Source organism: Rhincodon typus, chromosome 13 (genome assembly GCF_021869965.1).
Source record: "Rhincodon typus isolate 14 chromosome 13, sRhiTyp1.1, whole genome shotgun sequence".
Classification (NCBI taxonomy): domain Eukaryota; kingdom Metazoa; phylum Chordata; class Chondrichthyes; order Orectolobiformes; family Rhincodontidae; genus Rhincodon; species Rhincodon typus.
In genome coordinates, this window is record NC_063344.1 from 54,539,909 (window position 1) to 54,558,712 (window position 18,804).

At 39.7% G+C, this 18,804-nt stretch overlaps 1 protein-coding gene across 1 annotated transcript in view; it reads left to right on the forward strand.

The window, feature by feature from the left end:
* Positions 1–5,342: 5,342 nt before the first annotated feature.
* Positions 5,343–18,804, forward strand: part of LOC109914779 (integral membrane protein 2C) — a 50,369-nt gene continuing 36,907 nt past the window's right edge. The window contains exon 1 of the mRNA XM_048604417.1: positions 5,343–5,402. Within this exon, the coding sequence (XP_048460374.1) occupies positions 5,358–5,402 (45 nt within the window). The 5' untranslated portion in view covers positions 5,343–5,357. The remainder of the gene's footprint in view (positions 5,403–18,804) is intronic.

Genomic DNA, 18,804 nt, shown 5'->3' on the forward strand with positions numbered 1-18,804 from the left:
AATAGGTGCATTGAATTTGATGTAGATTAGTACATAATCTTCAGAAATTTGCATAAACTTCAGATTATGAAAGTGGCCAGGAATGAGATGGAATGTTCAAGTCCAGAGGTAGCAAAGGCATGGATAAGCAGCAGTTAAATTGACGTGGATCAATGATATTACTGAGGTGGAAATAATCTTGTTCATGGCTTGTACGTGGTTGTCTAGTTAGTTGCTCATCTTTGGATCAAGTAAAATACCAAGACTGTGAACAATTTGGTTCAATCTCAGTTGTCTGGAAAAGGAAAGAAGTCGGTGGGACTGGAGTTTGTTTCTTTCAATATTTATATGGAGGAAATTCCTGCTATTTCAGCACTGGATGACAGACAACAGTCTGACGATTTAGTGACAGAGGGTTTGGGAAAAATGGTGGTGAGTTGGAGATGGGTATCATCAGCTTATGCACTTGAAATTGAAGCTGCAATTCTGGATGATATTTTGGAGGTTCAGCATGTGAGTGAGAAATGGGTGGGATCTAAGAATGGTCTCTTGAAGGACACCAGAGGTAATGGTGCTGAAGTGGAAAGAGAGGTCGTTGAAGTTAATTATGTCACTACAATGAAATTGAGAATAGAACCAGATAAAAGCAGTCCCACCCAGCTGGGTGGATGCCGTTGAGAGACATTCTGGCAAGAATGGTGCTGTCAGTTTTGTCAAAGGCTGCTTTAAAGCTGAGAAGGATAAGGGTGGAACATATAAAACTGTCAAAGTCACATGGGAGCCATTGGTGACTTTTTGATAAGAGCTGTTCACTGTGACATAATAAATACACTGTTTTGCATCAACCATGGCAGATGCCTCTAAAATGTACAATTACCATGTGTCAAATGTAACTGCAGTCTTCAGTTGGTTTACAAGCTTACAGTGATGTCTGGGGGAAAGACTAGTGAAAGAAACACAATGATTTAAATAGAGTAAAAGTTTGGTACAATGTAAATCTTTGAAGAAGATTCAAAGCAAGACTTTTGTAGCTGACTGAGTTACCTAAAAGAGATAGTTGTTCTGTGTTTATGTGCTGTTAATCTCAAATAACTCAATAGATCAGGACACTACTACAATGCGTGTTAGTTTTCTCACAAATAGGGCATTCAAACAAAACTACTGTTTCACCAGAATGAGTTCTTGTTAATGGTTCTGCTAATCCAATGGGACCTGCTTGTAATTAATAAGGTGAGTATGACTGTGGTACTTTCAATGATGTATAGTATTGTTGCAAAATAAAAAATGCAACTTTTGATGAATAGCTTCTGTTTCAGCCAATTTAATAATAAAAATTTCTTAAACTTAACTTGTGTCCAAAAATAAACTGTAGTCTTGTACTTAGAAATAATTTGATATATGGACCAATTGTGAACAATGGGACAATTGTCCCCAAATGGGACAATTGTCCCCAAATGGGACAATTGTCCCCAAATGGGACAATGCCTATAATGTGCATGCTGTGTAAATGCAAGAATTATATTATCCCCTGATAACTCAAATTACCTAGCATATACTAGAGTAATAGAAATTAGTAAGATGTCCATATCGATGCCTGATTTTTAATGAGATTGATGATCAGAGCTGGGCAGTAATAGGGCTAAATTTGGCTACTGCTCCCTTATGTCAGGGTAGGAAAGATTGCCCAGGATGCATAATACTGTCACCAATCAGTGACCTCGCTTGGACATAGATTTCTAAAAACAAAAAGAACAAGCTCAGGCATGGCTGTGAGGTCCCTTGTTAAGTGGATAGTGTGATAGAGTTCTGGTGCAAGATACACGTTTCATTAGTGTCACAATAAAGTATGGTCATCACTCCAGGAATGACATCCAGTGAGAGAGGTATTGGTTTACAACGATGAGGGAGAAAATGCTTTGATAGACAAAAATCAAATTACGGCTGATTTCAGCGTATGTTTTTGATCAATTGGTTTTCAATTTTATTTTTATGGAATATGGGTGTTGCTGGCTAGGCCGGCATTTATCACTCATTTGAAATTATCCTTGAGATAGGGTCAGTGAGCTGCATTCATAGAATCCCCACAGTGTGGAAACAGGCCATTCAGCCCAACAAGTCCACACCGACCCTCCATTCAGCATCTCACTCAGACCCATTCCTCTATCCTATCCCTGTAACCCTGCATTTCCTGTGGCTAATGCAGCTAACCTATACACCCATGGACACTATGGGCAATTTAGCATGGCCAATCCATCTAACCTGCACATCTTTGGACAGTAGGAAAAAAAAACCTGAGCAAAGCAGCCAGTGGAAACCCATGCAGATACAGGGAGAACGTGCACACTCCACGCAGACAGTCACCTGAGGTTGGAATGGAACCCGGGTCCCTGGCACTGTGAGGCAACAGTGCTAACCACTGATCCACTGTGCTACCCTGCATGGTGTCCATGAGTAGGTACATCCATAGTGCTGTTAGGGATGGGAGTTCCAGGATTTTGACCAGTGACTCTGAAGGATATAATTCCAAGTCAGGATGGTGTGTGCCTCAGAAGGGAACTTACAGGAGGCGCACCCATACCTCTGCTGCCCTTATCCACCAAGGTGGAAGTGAATGCTGATTTGGAAGGGTTTGTCAATGGAAACTTGGTGAGTTATTGCAGTACATTTGGTAGATGGTACACACTGTGCATTAGTTTGGAGGAAATGAGTGCTGAAGGTACTGGAGATCATTGCCTGCTACTTTTATGTGGTGCAAATTTTACAAGGTTGCATGTTGTCCAGACTTTGATCTATATGGATAGGGACTACTTCAGTATCTGAGCAGTTGAAAATGATGCTCTTGGTTAAGTAATCATTAGTGAATATCTCCACTTCAGGTCTCATGATGGAATGAGGGTAGCTGATTAAATAGCTGAACATGATTGTGCCTAGGACACTATCCTAAGGAATCCCTACAGTTATGTTTTGTGTTTGAAGTGATTGACCTCCAAAAACTACAACCACCTTCTTCTGTACTCAACGTGTCTTCAATCAGCAGAGAGTTTTCACTGATGCCCGTTCACTCCAGATTTGTTGGAGCCCCTTGATATCACTTTCAGTCAAAAGAGGCCTTGATGTCAAGGACAGTCACTCTCACCTCATTTTTGGAGTTCAGCTCTTTTATCCATGTTTGGACTAAAGCTGAAATGAGATCAAGAGCTGAGTGGTTCAAGCCAAACCCAAACTGAGCATTGGTGATTTATTGCTAAGCAGGTTCCACTTGACAGGAATGTTGATAACCCCTTTCATCACTGATGAATGTGAATAGCCTGATGAGTCAATAATTGGCCAGATTTGATTTGTCCTTCATTCTATGGACTAAACTGGGCAATATTACACATTGTTGGGAAGATGCCAGGATTGGAGTTACACTGGAACAACTTGGCTAGGGGTGCAGCTAATTCTGGAGCACAAGTCTTCAGCACTATTGCCAGAGTGTTTTCAGGCTCAGACCCTTGGTGTATCCAATGCTGTCAGGCATTTCTTGAATCATGTGGAGTGAGTCAAATTGGCTGATGACTGGCATTGCTGGGGTCTTCAGGACAAGCCTGAGATGAGTGATCCATTCAACTCTTGCGGCTAAAGGTGTTTGCTTCCCTTTATCTTTTTGCACTAATGTCTTTACCCCCACTATCCTTGACATTTGTGAAGTTACATTCTCCAGTTAGTTGTTTAATTGTCCACTACCATTAATGTTTAGATACAACTGGACTGCAGAGCTTAGATCTGAGCCATTGATAGGAGAATCCTCTCACTCTGTTTATTGTATGTTACTTCCACAGTCTTGCATGCAAGTAGCTGTTTTGTAGCTTCACCAGGTTGACACTCCATTTTTATATATGCCTGGTATTGCTCCTGCCCTGCCCTCTGCACTCTCCAGTGAGCCAGTGTTGGTCCCTGGACTTGATGATAATGGTAGAGTGGGACATGCCAGACCATGCCCTTATGAATTGTGCTTGTATTCAATTCTGCTGCTGCTGATGGCACAAAGTGCCTTGTGGATGCCCATTTTTGAGCTCCTAAACCTGTTTGAAATCCACACCATTTAGCTCAGTGGTTCTGCCACAGACCATGATGGAGAGTATGACTGAAGATGGAGTGCACCACCACTACTGTAATGTTCCACAGGTCATGATGTAGAATAAAAGTACTACTTATAGTTACCTAGAAAGTCAATGAAATATCATATCTATGGTTTTAAATAACAAAATCTTGCAACCTGGCTTCTTAAACATAATTATTGGTTTATTATCAAAACAAAGCTTATCCAATAAATATGTAATAAAAGGTTAACAAATGCAGTCAGTCATATAGAAGTATAATTGCTTATCTCTCTAAATATAGAATCCCTACAGTGTGGAAATAGGCCATTCGACCCAACAAGTCCACACCGCCCCTCCGAAGAGCATTCCACCCAGACCTATTCCCACCTAACCTAAACATCCCTGGGCACTGTGGGCAATTTAACATGGCCAATCCACCTAGCCTGCACATCTTTGGACTGTGGGAGGAAACCCACGCAGACATGGGGAGAACGTGCAAACTTCACGCAGACAGTTGCCCGAGGGTGGAATTGAACCTGGGTCCCTGGCACTTTGAGGCAGCAGTGCTAACTACTGAGCCACCATGCCACACATATACAAACACAAGTGCACACTCTTGAGGAAAAAAAATAGAAAAAAAACTTTACAGAAATTGACTTTCTCAAAAAAAAACACTTTGGCCAATTTGTTATTTTTGAAGATAAAGGGATAGACTATCTTTAATGCTCTGGCATGAGTGGTCAAGACACTAAACACGCAGTTGTTTCTAAAATCATGCAGGAGCAAATTTCAAAAGCACAAACAGATTGGACCTTGAACTAAAGGATTTTCTTTTCAGAATTGAGGGGCCGAAGTAGACAGCTTGTTCTCAGTAGGCTTTCCTGCAATTCAGCTTGTTCTGAACAGCTTTCCTCTAATTCAGCTCAGTGTTAGGCTTTCGTCCAAAAAAAACAAGCTCTTACGTCCTGCTAGCAACATTAAAGATAAAATGTCTTTGCAACAATATCCACAATGTGAAGGCAAGACTGTATCACCACAAGGACTGTTTTGTTGTCCGTTCTACAATACTGTCATAGGCAGATGCATCTGTGGCAGGTAGATTGGTGACAATACGGTCAAATAAGTTTGTCCGTCTTGTTGGTTGTAACGGCTTCCTGCAGTCTAGCAGTTTTAGGACTTGGCTGGCTTTGTGAATAAACGCGTTATCGGGCCAGTCTGGGTGAGGGATACTGAAATCCCGCACCTAGCGTATATTCGGTGCCCTTGTTACTCTGTTTCTCCCAGTTGGTGTCCGACATGGAGGAGTACTGTTCAACAGCTGTGGGTGGGGGTCGGGCAGCAGTAAGTGGTAATCGGCAAAAGATTTCCTTGTCCACGTTTGATCAGATACCATGAGAGTTACTGTGGCTTGGAGTGCATGTTGAGGAGCCTCAGATTATCTCCCTCTGAACCATGTACCATTGTGCAGCCACCTCTGCTGGGTCAGGACATACCCTAGAAAATGGTGGTGCCGGGGACATTGTAAAAGCTTAGTTTCGTGAGTATGCTTCTGTCAAATGTTGCTTGTGTCCAGTCTCTAAAATAGCTCTCCCAATTTTGGCACATGCTGCTAGCTATTAGCCAGGAAGACTTTTCAGGGTTGACAGGGCTGGATTTGCCTCTTTCGGTTTTGGTGTGTAGGTCAATGCAGGATGATCTGTTTAGTTTTGTTCTTTTTTATTGTTTGGTAATTTTTGATAAAACAGAATGACCTTCTGGGCCATTTCAGAGAGCATATAAGAGTCAAGCACATTGCTGCGGGTCTGAAGTCAGACTAGGTAGGGTTGGCAGAATTCCTTCCCCAAAGGAAATTAGTGAATCAGATGGGTTGTTACGACAATTATGTATGGTCACCATTGGATCAGATTTATTAATTGAATTCTCATTCGACCAGTTGCCATAGTGGGATTTAAAGCCCTGTTCTAAATCATTAGCCATGGCTTCTTTAGTACAGTGACATTATAAGTTTGTTAACTGTTCCCTTATACTGACTGAAAGGAAGCATATCTAATTAAATTGGCTAAAAAGGATTTGAAGTCCCACGTATGTGTCAGGGAAATTGATGTGGTCATCACAGAACTCTGATTGAGACTGACAATTCAATTTTAATAATAGACAAAGAATTGTAAGTGAATTGGTGGTAGCCTATTGATAATATCAATGGATTAATAATCCAGAACCCAAAATTAATATTCTAGGGACAAGGGTTTCAATCCTACCATGGCAGATGATGAAATCTGAATTCAGTGAAAAGTCGTCCTAATGGTGATCACATAACTACTGTTAATTGGTGTAGTCCGGCCTACATGTGACACCAGAACCAATGCCCCCTTGGTAATTTAGGGTAGACCATAGATCCTGGACTAGCTGTCGATGCCCACATCCCACAAACAATATAAAAATAAGAAATGTTGATAATGTATCATCGCTGGATTGATGATATAAGTGCAGGAATCCCATTGCTATGTATGTGGCCTATCCTTATTTTATACTCATTTCTGCTCTTTTGTTGTAGTTTAAACTGGTGATTGTGAGGCTATAGATAGATCGGCTCTGCTTTGTACTGAAAACTTCCATGAAGATTCTCAATATATATGTACATATGAAGACAACTTCCCTCTGTTGAACAACCAGACCCTATTTGGATCTTTGAGGTTAACACGAGATCAGGGAGGCAGCTTTGTAGAGGTCCAGGAGATTTTATTAATCCAAAATACAATTAGCCAGACTGTAACATTTTACTATTTATTTACATTTGCTACATCTGTACTGCATATTTATTATCAACTTTTTAAAAAAACTAGTAGGTTTTAATTTATCTGGTTTTAATCACTGGTTCTAATTATAAAAGGGGCCCTCACTATGAAAATTGGTTCTGACCCACTTAAGGTCAGACTATATTATGATAGCCTTCATCAAGGAGCAGCTTTGTCCAGTACCGTGTTCCTGTGTGGCAACCCCACACAGCAGCCATGTTCATCATTGTGTCCCTGTACTGAAACATAAACAGATTTGTTGTACCATTTTCCTTTATCCACATATTGCCTCAACTGTACTTGCCATGTGTTGTCTAACAAACTAGTATCTGGACAATCTCTTTGTGCAGAACTGTTAATGGAAACGTATGTAAACAACTTCAACTGTCACAGAAAATGCATAAATGCACAATCTGCCATATCAACTGCATGTAGCATCTTCGATATTGCACAATATGTTAGGGAACAGTAGCATAGTGGTAATGTTGGACTAATAATTCAGTGACATGTACTAATGGAGAAATGAGCTCACATCTCATTACAGCAGTTGAACGAACTTAGATTCAGTTTATTAGCCTGAACTAAAAAATGTTGGTCTATCTAGTAATCAGCCGGTATTGAATTGATGTATAATCCCATCTGGTTCACTGACATCCTTCAGAAAAGGAAATCTGTTGTCATTAACTGGTCACTACAGAACTGCACATTACAGTGTGTCTCTTTAATAACCTTCTGAAATGGTCTAACAAGCAACTCTGTTGTCAGGAGCTCACTAAAGCCTGCTAAAGGGTGGTTAGAAATGGGCAAAAAATACTGGCTTCATGGCGAAGCTCACATACCTAGAACAAATTTTAAAAATCGCAAAATATTTCAAAGTAATATAATCAGGCAAAATGTCACACAGAACCACTTGAGAATATGAGACTGTAAATGTAGAATAGGTTATATGGAGAGTTGCAAAAGAAGCAGGAAAAGACAAGGTACTGAACACAGCATCCACCATTAAAACTGAGGTCTCAGAACAGAGACAGAAAATGTGGGGAATGTGTATTCGGGCAGACAGCATCTGGTTTGCAATTCAGGTGTAAGTTATGCTAAATGTTAATAGTTTGACCTTGCATACAGGGGCTGTTAATTACTCCTAAGTGATCTGAGCATTTTGTGTTTGAGTGTGCCCATTCCACCCAGTATCAAGCTTTCAAAGAACATAGATGGGGTCTGTTATAGTAACATACATTGAGGCTGTTAACTGGTTATTACTATATTTCACATGTAGCTCCATGTGCATCGCCACAACCATTTTGCTAGCCTGGTGGAGAAAATACCTAGTCAGATGAAGCCTGGATAGAATTGTTAAGCTGCTTATCTCATAACAGGAAAACATATTGATTCACAGTTAAAATTAACTTCTGTGAATTCAAACAGTACAACTTGTCTTTGTGTATAAAATAATGAGTAGCTTCTACTTCCTTGCAACAATAGATCATGTTGCTTCACTTAAACAAATTAATTTCTCATCACTCACCTGTATTCAATTCTTCGGAAGCATGCAAATGGATGCCGTGTGGATTAATGCTTAGAATGTTGACTGATTCTGACCTACTTATTATTTTTTGAATTATAATATACAATTTTTTTAAAGGTTATTAGTGCACAGACAAATCGGACAATAAAATTCAGTTCCATTGTATTAATAGTTTCAGCACTGTTGGTGCCATTTTGGTATTGTGCATACATCACATGTGGCCCATACTCATCTGTTTTGTTGAGAATGTTAGAAGCAGGCATTAAAAGTACGTGGAGTAGGAGGATGGTGACATTTATCAGTCTGTAACACTGTTTTGATAACAGTGCTGCGATTTTTGACCTCACCACTTTCTTGTAACATACAAAGCTGGATATTGTGTTCCGCAGCAAGAAGCAGCTGCTCTGTGACATCCTTGACCTCAGTGCCAGGGTGAAGCAGAATTTCATCATGCATCCACATCTATAACTACAGAAATGCTTGCCAGTTCCCCGTCACCTTCACTGTTTCGTTGTTCTTCCTGTCCTTCTGTCGAGATGAGCTGCCGGTGGTACCACAAACATGGCTCAGACTGCATTCCCTTGAGGAACCCGCATCCTTGTCAAATTATAAAATCATGAACGATTTGTGAGTGGGCCAATTCTATTCCCTTTCTGCCTCGAGAGTTCAAGTTTCTGCAGCTGGGCAGCACTTCCTGTACTTGTGATAGCAAGATCTGCAGATGCTGGAGTCAGAGATAACAAAGTGTGGAGCTGGAGGAACGCAGCAGGCCAGGCAGCATCAGAGGAACAGGAAGGGCCCCGACCCAAAACGTTAGCTTTCCTGTTCCTCTGACGCTGTCTGGCCTGCTGTGTTCCTCCAGCTCCACATTTTGTTACTTCCTGTACTTGTGTTGTCTAGGATACGGTCCATGATTTTCCTCATCTTACACTCCACACATTATACTTGACCAACGTGCTTGCCATGTCTTAACTTTGTCCCCCATAGGTTAAATTGATTGTTTTTGATTACTTGTATGGACCTATTTTATTGGCCCAACTCTAAGTTGTTCTTATTATATTGATTGCCAATTTATTTTGTGTAAGTATATTGATGACTTGATGTCATCAGCAGTATTATTTTAGAATACTTGCCACTATCCATGTACTTATTAACAATGTAAACAATAAGTAAACCAATAAATAATTGGTTAAAACCAGTTTTCTGAGGTACATTTTCGCATTTGCAAGTTTTAGTTCAGTATTGCAGTACTCTGTTTGGAGCGTTCTTGCTTTCTCTTCCATGCTTCAGCTTTGCCCCACTATTCACAAGAAAATGTGGACACCCTGATTGGCTGGAGGATCACTCAGGGAAGATGTAGCCACTTGCCACAAGTAGAATGTTCCTGCAACCTTGTGATTCAAGCCATTGCCCACAAACTCAACTCCTGCCTTGACCGATCCATTACTGTTGATATCACGACCATTCACACTGCATCAGCTGAAGTGGGTTGTGAAGCTTGACATTGAACTATAACCGCTTCTCCAGCCATTTAATATGGCTGCCAGCTTTCCTCAGCTTTGAGTCCTCTTGGCCTTCATGTCAGGACACCTGCCACTTTCTTTAGTCGAATAGGGATTGCAGAGGTGGCTTCTTAATTAACCACCTTTGGAAGACCACACAGGTATCCTGAATGCAGACACCATCTGGGTCAGGAACTATTAATTGACAAAACACCTGAGAATCTTTTAAGAACAGAAGATTCTGCCCAAAGAACGTGAACCTGAGCAGTGGCAGTAGCAGGAACATCGGTATTTGCTTGTCTTTCGCAGAGATAGAGGTTTGTGCTGATAAGCAGGCAGAAGAGTACTAGAAAATTGCAATCGGACAATATTAAATCATTTGACTGGATAATTCAAACCTTCCAAGAGAACTAACATGTTTTGTGTTTCAGATGTAGTGTTACAGAGCTGCTATTTAATGTATTTCTGTTGCCTTTTCAGTTTAGTACTATTGATTATAGCCATTGTAAGCTCTTGATGAGCAGTGTAATGTTATTTTTATAGGCATTTTCTAACCTATAACTTTTCTAAACTATTTATAGTCTTCTCCCTTGGATTTCGTTGGCAAGTGCCAAATATTAAGTGTGTTTAGCCTTTTCCATCGAACATTAGATCTTGAGTAGGAATTACATTTACATATATGGCCAATGCTATGCCTCTATAGAATCTCGCTTATTCTTCCAAGCAGTAATGAATGATATTCTGACTCATTTCCAATTTAACAAGAACCAAAATAAATTAACTTACAAAATATGAGCAAGAACATTAGTCACATGCATGATGCAATTGCACATCTAGAGTAGACGTAGTTTTATGTTGAAATAGCAATTTGTTTATGTTGTTCACTTGCAGCTTCCATTCAGAACAACACAAATAAATTCAGCTGCAAGAATTCTTTTCTCTCTTCATATTCTGACTAAATATCTGACTATCATCTTTGCAGTTACAGGCATTCCTCTATATGTGTGAGGATTCCATTTCTGAGAGCCCTGTGAATGATGAAATTCAGAGTGCAGAGCTCGTAAAAAATACAGATTAAAAATCATGGATATGCAAGCTTGCCCACGGATATTGAATTTTGTTGCTACTTACCTTTTGACACGGATAGGTGAATTTGCGAGCCATGAACTCGAGGTCATAGAGGATTTACTATATATGCTTTTTCCCTACATTTGATGCTTCTCTAACTTCAATTACCTCTGGCTGGTGGGTCCTTTGTTTAAAATTCTTCTTTATAGCAGGAATATGCATATTATGAATATACTGAAATATCTCCTTAAATGTCTGCCACTGTACCTCTTTTGATCCATCCTTTAGTACGTCAATTCACTTCAGCTAGCTCAGCTTTCATGCCTGCATAGTTGTGTTTATTTAGGTTTAAAGTACTGGCCTTAGCCTCCAATATTCTCTCTTTCAAACTATATATAACTCAAGCTTATTGGGTTTGCTTCTCCCAGGAGGTGATTTTACTATGAGGTCATTAATTCATCCCATTGCATCACACAATACAAAGTCTAATATAACCTGCTGTCTGTTGGGTACTAAATTGTGCTGTTCTGAGGAATTATTTGAAAAGCATTCTATGAGACCCTTACCCAGGCTCTTACTACTAATCTGAGTTTTTCTGTTTGTATGTAAATTAAAGTCAGCCATGATTATTGTTGTCTTTTTATCAGAACCACCTGATACTACTACTTTTATACTTTGTCCCACATCGTGATTATTATTTGGAGGCATGTAGATCATTCCCACTAGTGACTTATTTACTTTAATATTCTTCACTGCCACCCACACCAACTCTACATCCCGATCTCCTGAACCATAGTCATCTCTAACTATTACACAAATGCAATCCATGACTAACACTGCTACTCCTCCACCCATACCTAGCTTTCTATCCTTCTTGAATGTTGTATACTCCTCAGTATTCAGGTCCCCATCCTTGTCATCTTGAGGACTTATCTCTGTTATAGCAATCAGATCATTTTTATTTACTTCAGTATGTGCGATTAGTTTGTTTGCTTTGATTCAGATACAGTGCCTCTAGCATTTTTTTTTGTTATTTTTATACTATCTAGTCTTGATTGTTGGTGTATTCCTAGGGTTTTCTTATTCCCAGGTCTCTTTTGGCTCTTCTCTGACACTCATTTCCCATATCACTATTCTCCTCTCTTGCCTTGTTTTTACTCTTTCCACATTTGATCCTTTGTCTGCACTATTTAGCTTAAAACCCTCTCTACTTCCTTTTGTTTTGTTAGTCCCAGCATGGTTCAGGTATAGACTATCCCAACAGTACAGGCTCACTTTCCCCAGTACCGGTATCAGTGGCTTGAACCGGAGCCTCCTTCTGCCATATCAATCTTTGAGTCAGGTATTGATCTCTCAAATATTATGTACCCTCTGCTAAATTACATTTGCCTCAGGTAATAATCCTGATATTATAATATTTGAGCCTTCACTTTTTAATTTTGTGCCTAGTTTTTCACAGTTCTATGCAGAACCTCTTGCCTGGTTCTGTTTATGTTGTTGGTACCTACATGAATTACTACCTTTGGATCCCGCCCCTTCACTGCATATTCCTTTCCAACACTCAGCAGATGTCCCAAGCACTGTCAGCAACACAATTGTCTAGACTTTTGCTCTTTGCTATAGTAAACAATGTCAGCTCCCCTCATGATACGATCAGCTAATACCACTACATTACTTGTTTCTCCCAGCTCTTGAATGGCTCCCTATACCGTGGTGCCACTGTCAGTTTGCTCATCCACTCTGCAGCCCCTGTTCTCACCTAAACAGGCTGATAGAACCTTAAACTTATTGAACAATTGCAAGGGCTCACAGATTCAAGAACAGCTTCTTTCCTGTTGTTATCAGACTTTCAAATGGACTCTTTAATTTTAATGTTGATCTCTCTCTCTGCACCTTCTTGGCAGCCTTAACATTTTATCCTGCACTCTATTCTGTTCCCTTGATGCACTTGTATAGTACAATCTGCCTGTAAAGTACGTAAGACACCACTTTTCACTGTATCTCGGTAGATGTGACAGTAATAAATCAAATCAAATCAAATCAAATCCTGCTCTCGTCCCCTCAGGGTGCCCTTACCTATCTTGTTCTCAGTCACACTCTCCTTTTCTTTGATAACTGACGAAATCAGAAGATCCTATCCAAAAATGCTTTCACTGTTTCCTGTTACAAAGAATCCAGGCACATTTCTCCCTCTTTGTTGCACCACAGTGTCTGTAATTCAACCTCCAGCTCAAACTCTAAGCTGAAGTAGTTCAACTTTAAACACATTGCAGATGATTAGCTTGGACCAGGAATACACTATGTGAGAGTGTGGAGGAAGCTGATTTAGTTGTAGCTTTCAAAACAAAATCAGATGATTATCTGAAGAAAAATAATTGCTATAGTACGGTGATAAGATTGGAGAGTTGGACTCAGTAACTTGCTCTTGCAGATCTAGCATAGGCACAGTGGGCAGAAGGACCACTTTCCATGCTGTAAACATTCTATGATTCCATCGTTTGGTGTACCATTCAGCGTATTCTCATGAGAAAAGCAGTATCTTTCTTCATCGTTTATTACCAGTTACTGTGCCCCAGTTCTTTTCCATGTTTTCTTTCTTTCTCTTCTAAAGGAATTAGGATATGTTACTTCACCCAAGTGTAACTATCTGAGTGCACTAAGGCAAATAATTTGACCATGAAGGGTTTAGCACTGAGCACGGTTCTATTCTTATTCAGTGTTATTCAATGATTTTTGAGCAGGAAAAGAAAACAGGAGAAGACACTACTTTTTTCTAACACTGTAATCCCAGGGACGCAGAATTCAGTTTTAGTGCTCTCATCATTGCTGTAAGAGTAACTCAGTTGTGTCTGATTGAGGGGCCAATCTACTTCTGTCTTGTCATGTTCAGAAGGATACATACAGGATCCTTTATTCTTCTCCATTCCCATGTTAGCTACAGTTCTTGTATGAACTGGATGTCTGCTCTTAGGCAAATGTGGCAATAATTGGTCAGTGTGCAAAGTGTCAGTAATATACATTTCCACCTATCATGTTGCATTCATATTAGGTTGGTGGGGCAGGAGCTTATGCTTGAAAAAAATATACATAATATATGTATGTATAATATATCCTCAATATATTCTTGTAGCACACTGGTAATATATCTACCTCTGAACCAGGATGCTGGGGTTCAATTCCCAGTTACTCCAGAGGTGTGTAATATCATCTCTGCACAAGTTGATTAGAATTTTGTTTTACATGACAATTGAGATTAGACATTCTACTTTCTTTCCTGGATATTTTCTTGCTCCATCTGATGATTCATTATTTGTTGCAATACTTCAACATCCCACAGACTTGCCCCTTGTGTATGAAAATTGCTACATTTTATTTCCTCTTAAGATGTCCTTTTCTGAATTTTAATAAGATATATTTAAGAGTCAAAACCTGACACACACAAATTAGAAAACAGACTCTCTTGAAGCATCACTCTTCCAAACACTGAAATGCAGTTTGTATTTGAACCATTGTGGAAAATTGAAACAAAGTAGATTGTTAGAAAGATGCGATCCTCATCCTTCATTAAGTTTCTTTGACTTCTTTGTCCAGTATGTAGTCATACATACAATATTACCTGATATCTCTATAAGAGGATGCACACCATAGGCTGTATAGTAAAGTCCTTGGTGATGATGTAATTCATATATGGCTTCACTATTGTGTTGCAATCACTTGAATATAGAAAGAAGGTTTCAACACAAAAATAAAGCCATCAAGAAAATGCTTTATGTTTATACAAATAATAGCATACAAAATTGAGGGGCCTAGAGAGAAGGGATAGGAATGATCTTTTTTATTCATCAGAGACGTAATGGCCAAGAGCATAGAGTTAAGGTATTGGAGGAAGGATTAGAGGATTTGTGGTCAAGGAGAATTTTTTTTAGTTGGCAGTAGGCATCTGGAACCCACTGCCTGAAAGGTTGATAGAGGCAGAAACCCTCAACAGATTTAAAAAATGCTTGGATATGCACTCAAATTGCTGTAGCCCACAGGTTAATGGGACCAAGTTAGAAATATGAAACAAGGCTAGAAGTCTCTTGTTTGGCTGGCACAGACATGATAAGCTAAATGTCATGCTCTTGAGCAACAAATCTGTTATTGTGGATGAAGACCTCTTCCTTTTTGACCTTGCATCATCCTCTGACTCGCCTTGTTGTTACGAGGTATGTAGATATATAAGAGTCTATAGCAGTAATGAGAAAAATAAATTTATATATTGGAGCATGTACATACCATTAAATATTTAGGGGAGGCAATGGCCTAGTGGTATTATCGCTAGACTATTAATCCAAAAACTCAGCTAATGTTCTGGAGATCCATGTTCAAATCCTGCCATGGGGAATGGTGGAATTTGATTTCAATAAAGAATCTGGAATTAAGAGTCTAATGATGACCAGGAATTCATTGTTGGGAAAAACCCATTTGGCTCACAAATTTCCTTTAGGGAAGGAAACTGCCATCCTTAGCTGTGACTCCAAACCACAGCAATGTGGCTGACTCTGGGTCATGACTGTGTCACTAATTTGACCAAATCAAGACCTCTCTGGCTGCACATTTTCTGCTGCCACTGCTGTATCCAATTTTAAGCAGTGTGCTGTGCAGTGATGTGCAAATAGCTAGCGATCACACTTACAGCCTCCTCCAGATATAGGGGCGGTAGCAGCATTCAGAAAGGTGGTGTTGAATGATTGATGTTGTTGTTAGAACTTTTTTTTGTCAAATGGAGTGAGGGTACATTAGGTTTAGTAAACCAAAAACTAAAAAGGGCAGTCCATTTTGCATAACATTGATTCCTTGGCATTGATTTCTTGGCAATGACTTTTTTCTGATGATTACAAGATAACCTGCTTTTCAATTTGAATTAAAAGAGCTCCCTGCCGCAGTTTTTTCCACCCACCTAACAAAATGAAAGTATAATTGAAGCAAAGAAAATTTCTTTTAGTAATTAGTCTTCACAAAACTGAGAATCTTGTACAGTATTTTCCATTATAGCGCAGAACTGTCCTCTTCAAAAGGTCATAGATTCTGTGGTATGCTTTGTCAATGGTACCATATTTCAGGGGAGCATATTTTATTATTGCCAATCTTAACATTAAAAGTATTTCACTCTGTTGTTTCCAAGGTGAAGCCAGGAGCAAATTGTCTGAGTGAACTTGGTCATGTTGTCTGATCTGGTAATTGATTTTTAAGAGACCAGAAGATAGGCAGACAGCTATTCATAGTTCTTCTGTCTAGGACACTGGAATTCTTAGTCAATGCACCTGCGTTCAGTGGCCAGAATGCTCTGAAATTTCTTTTTGCTTGATGTTTTCAATTAAGTTTGAATGTACCTTTGCAAAATTCATGTGTACCAACTTTACTATAAATAATCAGCTGGCTTCCTATCCTCTACAGTTCCCTTCACTATGTACGAAAGACGTTTTTTTCTTATTTAAGAGATTTTCGTTGAACTGATGTAGTCCAAGGTACAGATGTATTTGCCAGTCACTGCAACAGTGCTAAAGTTTATTAAAACACCAATTGAAAAGTCATGTGTTCTCTACTATGCTAATGGGCCTTGCAAGATGTCATCTCAGAAACGAGGAGTCTCCAAATGAGGATCTCAGTCACAAATATCTTGTTTATTTGGTCTGTTGAATTGCTTTTTTTTAAAATGCTGTACTTGGCAGTATTTTGTTGTTGTCACTGAGGAATCGTAACTGTGGGAGTGTTGCTTAAACACTCTTGAACCTGACCCAGTTTGTTTCTTACTGACCCTGATCTGCTGTTCGTATCTATTTATCTTGGCAGAGTCAGTTCACCAATCAGAAGCTTAATTTCAAAAATGAAGTGATATAAAGATTTTCTCATGGGTGAATATTGTAACAGGAGCCAAGTTCTCTTTTTTTCATGTCACTTAGTATCATGGTCTATTAAAGACGAATTCTTCCCCTATACGAAAAGGTAATTTTTGTTTCCTCATCAGCTCACTCTCAAGATGCACTCTTTCTGCTTGGCACCGACCAGAGTCTGCAAATATACAGAGAGAGAGAGAGAGAGAGAGTTTTCAAGAAAAGGCAATGTTAAGGGCTAAGCAAAAGAGAAAAATCTTTGTCAAAATTATTGCAATCGCCCACATTTTGCTCCAATCTCTAACGTTCTTTCTTTCCACCCTAAACTTCGTTCTATTTTCAACCACAGTTCTATTTGTGTACTTGGATTGATGACAGAATTTGTTAGGTGCATCCAAGAGGGTTTCTTGAAGCAGTATGTAAATAGTCCAACTAGAGAAGGGGCCATACTAGACCTAGCATTGGGAATGAGCCCAGCATGTGATCGGAGTTTCAGTGGGGGAGCATTTTGGAAACAGTGACCATAATTCCATATGTTTTAAGTTACTTATGGATAAAGATAAGAGTAGCCCTCGGGTGTAACTACTGAACTGGGGAAGGCTAACTACTACAATATTAGGCAAGAACTGGTGAATGTAGACTGTGAGTGGCTTCTTGAGCGAAAAATCCACATCTGTCATATGGAATTCTTTTAAAGGCCAGTTGATTAGCATTCCTGTGAAAATGAAAGATAAGTACAGCAAGATTCGGAAACCTTGGATGTCACGACAAATTGTGAGTTTAGTCAAAAAGAAAAAGGAAACATAGGTAAAGTTTAGAAAACTGAAGACAGACAGAGCCCTCAAAGAATATAAAGAGAGCAGAAAATAACTTGAACAAGGAGTTAAAAGGGCCCATGAAATGTCCTTGGCAAATAGGATTAAGGAAAATCCCAAGGTGTTTTATCCATATATAAGGAGCAAGAGGGTAGCTAGGGAAGGGGTAGGTCCACTCAACGATGAAGGAGGAAATTTATGTGTGGAGCCGGAGGAAGTAGGTGACGTACTAACTAATACTTTGCATTGGTATTAACAAAGGAGAAGGACATAGTGGATTGTGAGTCTAGAGAGAGGTGCAGATCTGCAGTGAGCTGGTAAGTTGGATACCGAACGAGCTTGGTCATAGAAGACAGAGAGTAGCAGTGGAAGGGTGTTTTCTGACTGGACATCTGTGCCCAGTGGAGTTCCACAGGGATTGGTGCTAGGACCTCTGTTGTTTGTAATATATACAAATGATTTGGAGGCGAATGTAGATGGCCTGATTATAAGTTTGCAGATGACACAAAAACTAGGGGAGCTGCGGATAGTGAGGAGGGTTGCTGGAGGATACAGCAGGATGTAGATAGGCTGGAGACTTGGGCGGAGAGATGGCAGATGGCGTTTAATCTGGATAATGTGAAGTGATGCATTTTGGAAGTTCTAATGCAAGAGGGAGATATGCAGTAATGGCAGAACCCTTAGAAACATTAATGTACAGAGGGATCTAGGCATACGGGTCCACAGTTACCTAAAAGTGGCAAAACAAGTGGGTATGGTGGTCAAAAAAGTGTGTGGCATGCTTGCTTTCGTTGGTCAGGACATAGAGTATAAAAATTGGCAAAGCATGTTGCAACTGTATAGAAATTTAATTAGACCATATTTGGAAAATTGTGTACTGTTCTGGTTGCCACACAACCAGAAGGATGTGGAGGCTTTGGAGTGGGTATAGAAAAGGCTTACCAGGATGTTGTGTGGTTTGGAAGGCACTAGCTGAGGAGAAATGGACAAACTTATTTCACTTGAACGTCCGAGGCTGAGGAGCACCTGATAGAGGTTTACAAAATTATGAGGTGTATGAATAGAATGGATACTCGGAGTCTTTATCTTAGGGTAGAAATGTCAATTACTAGGGGACATAGGTTTAAGGCAAAAAAGGAAAAGTTTAAACAGCATGTAAGAAGCA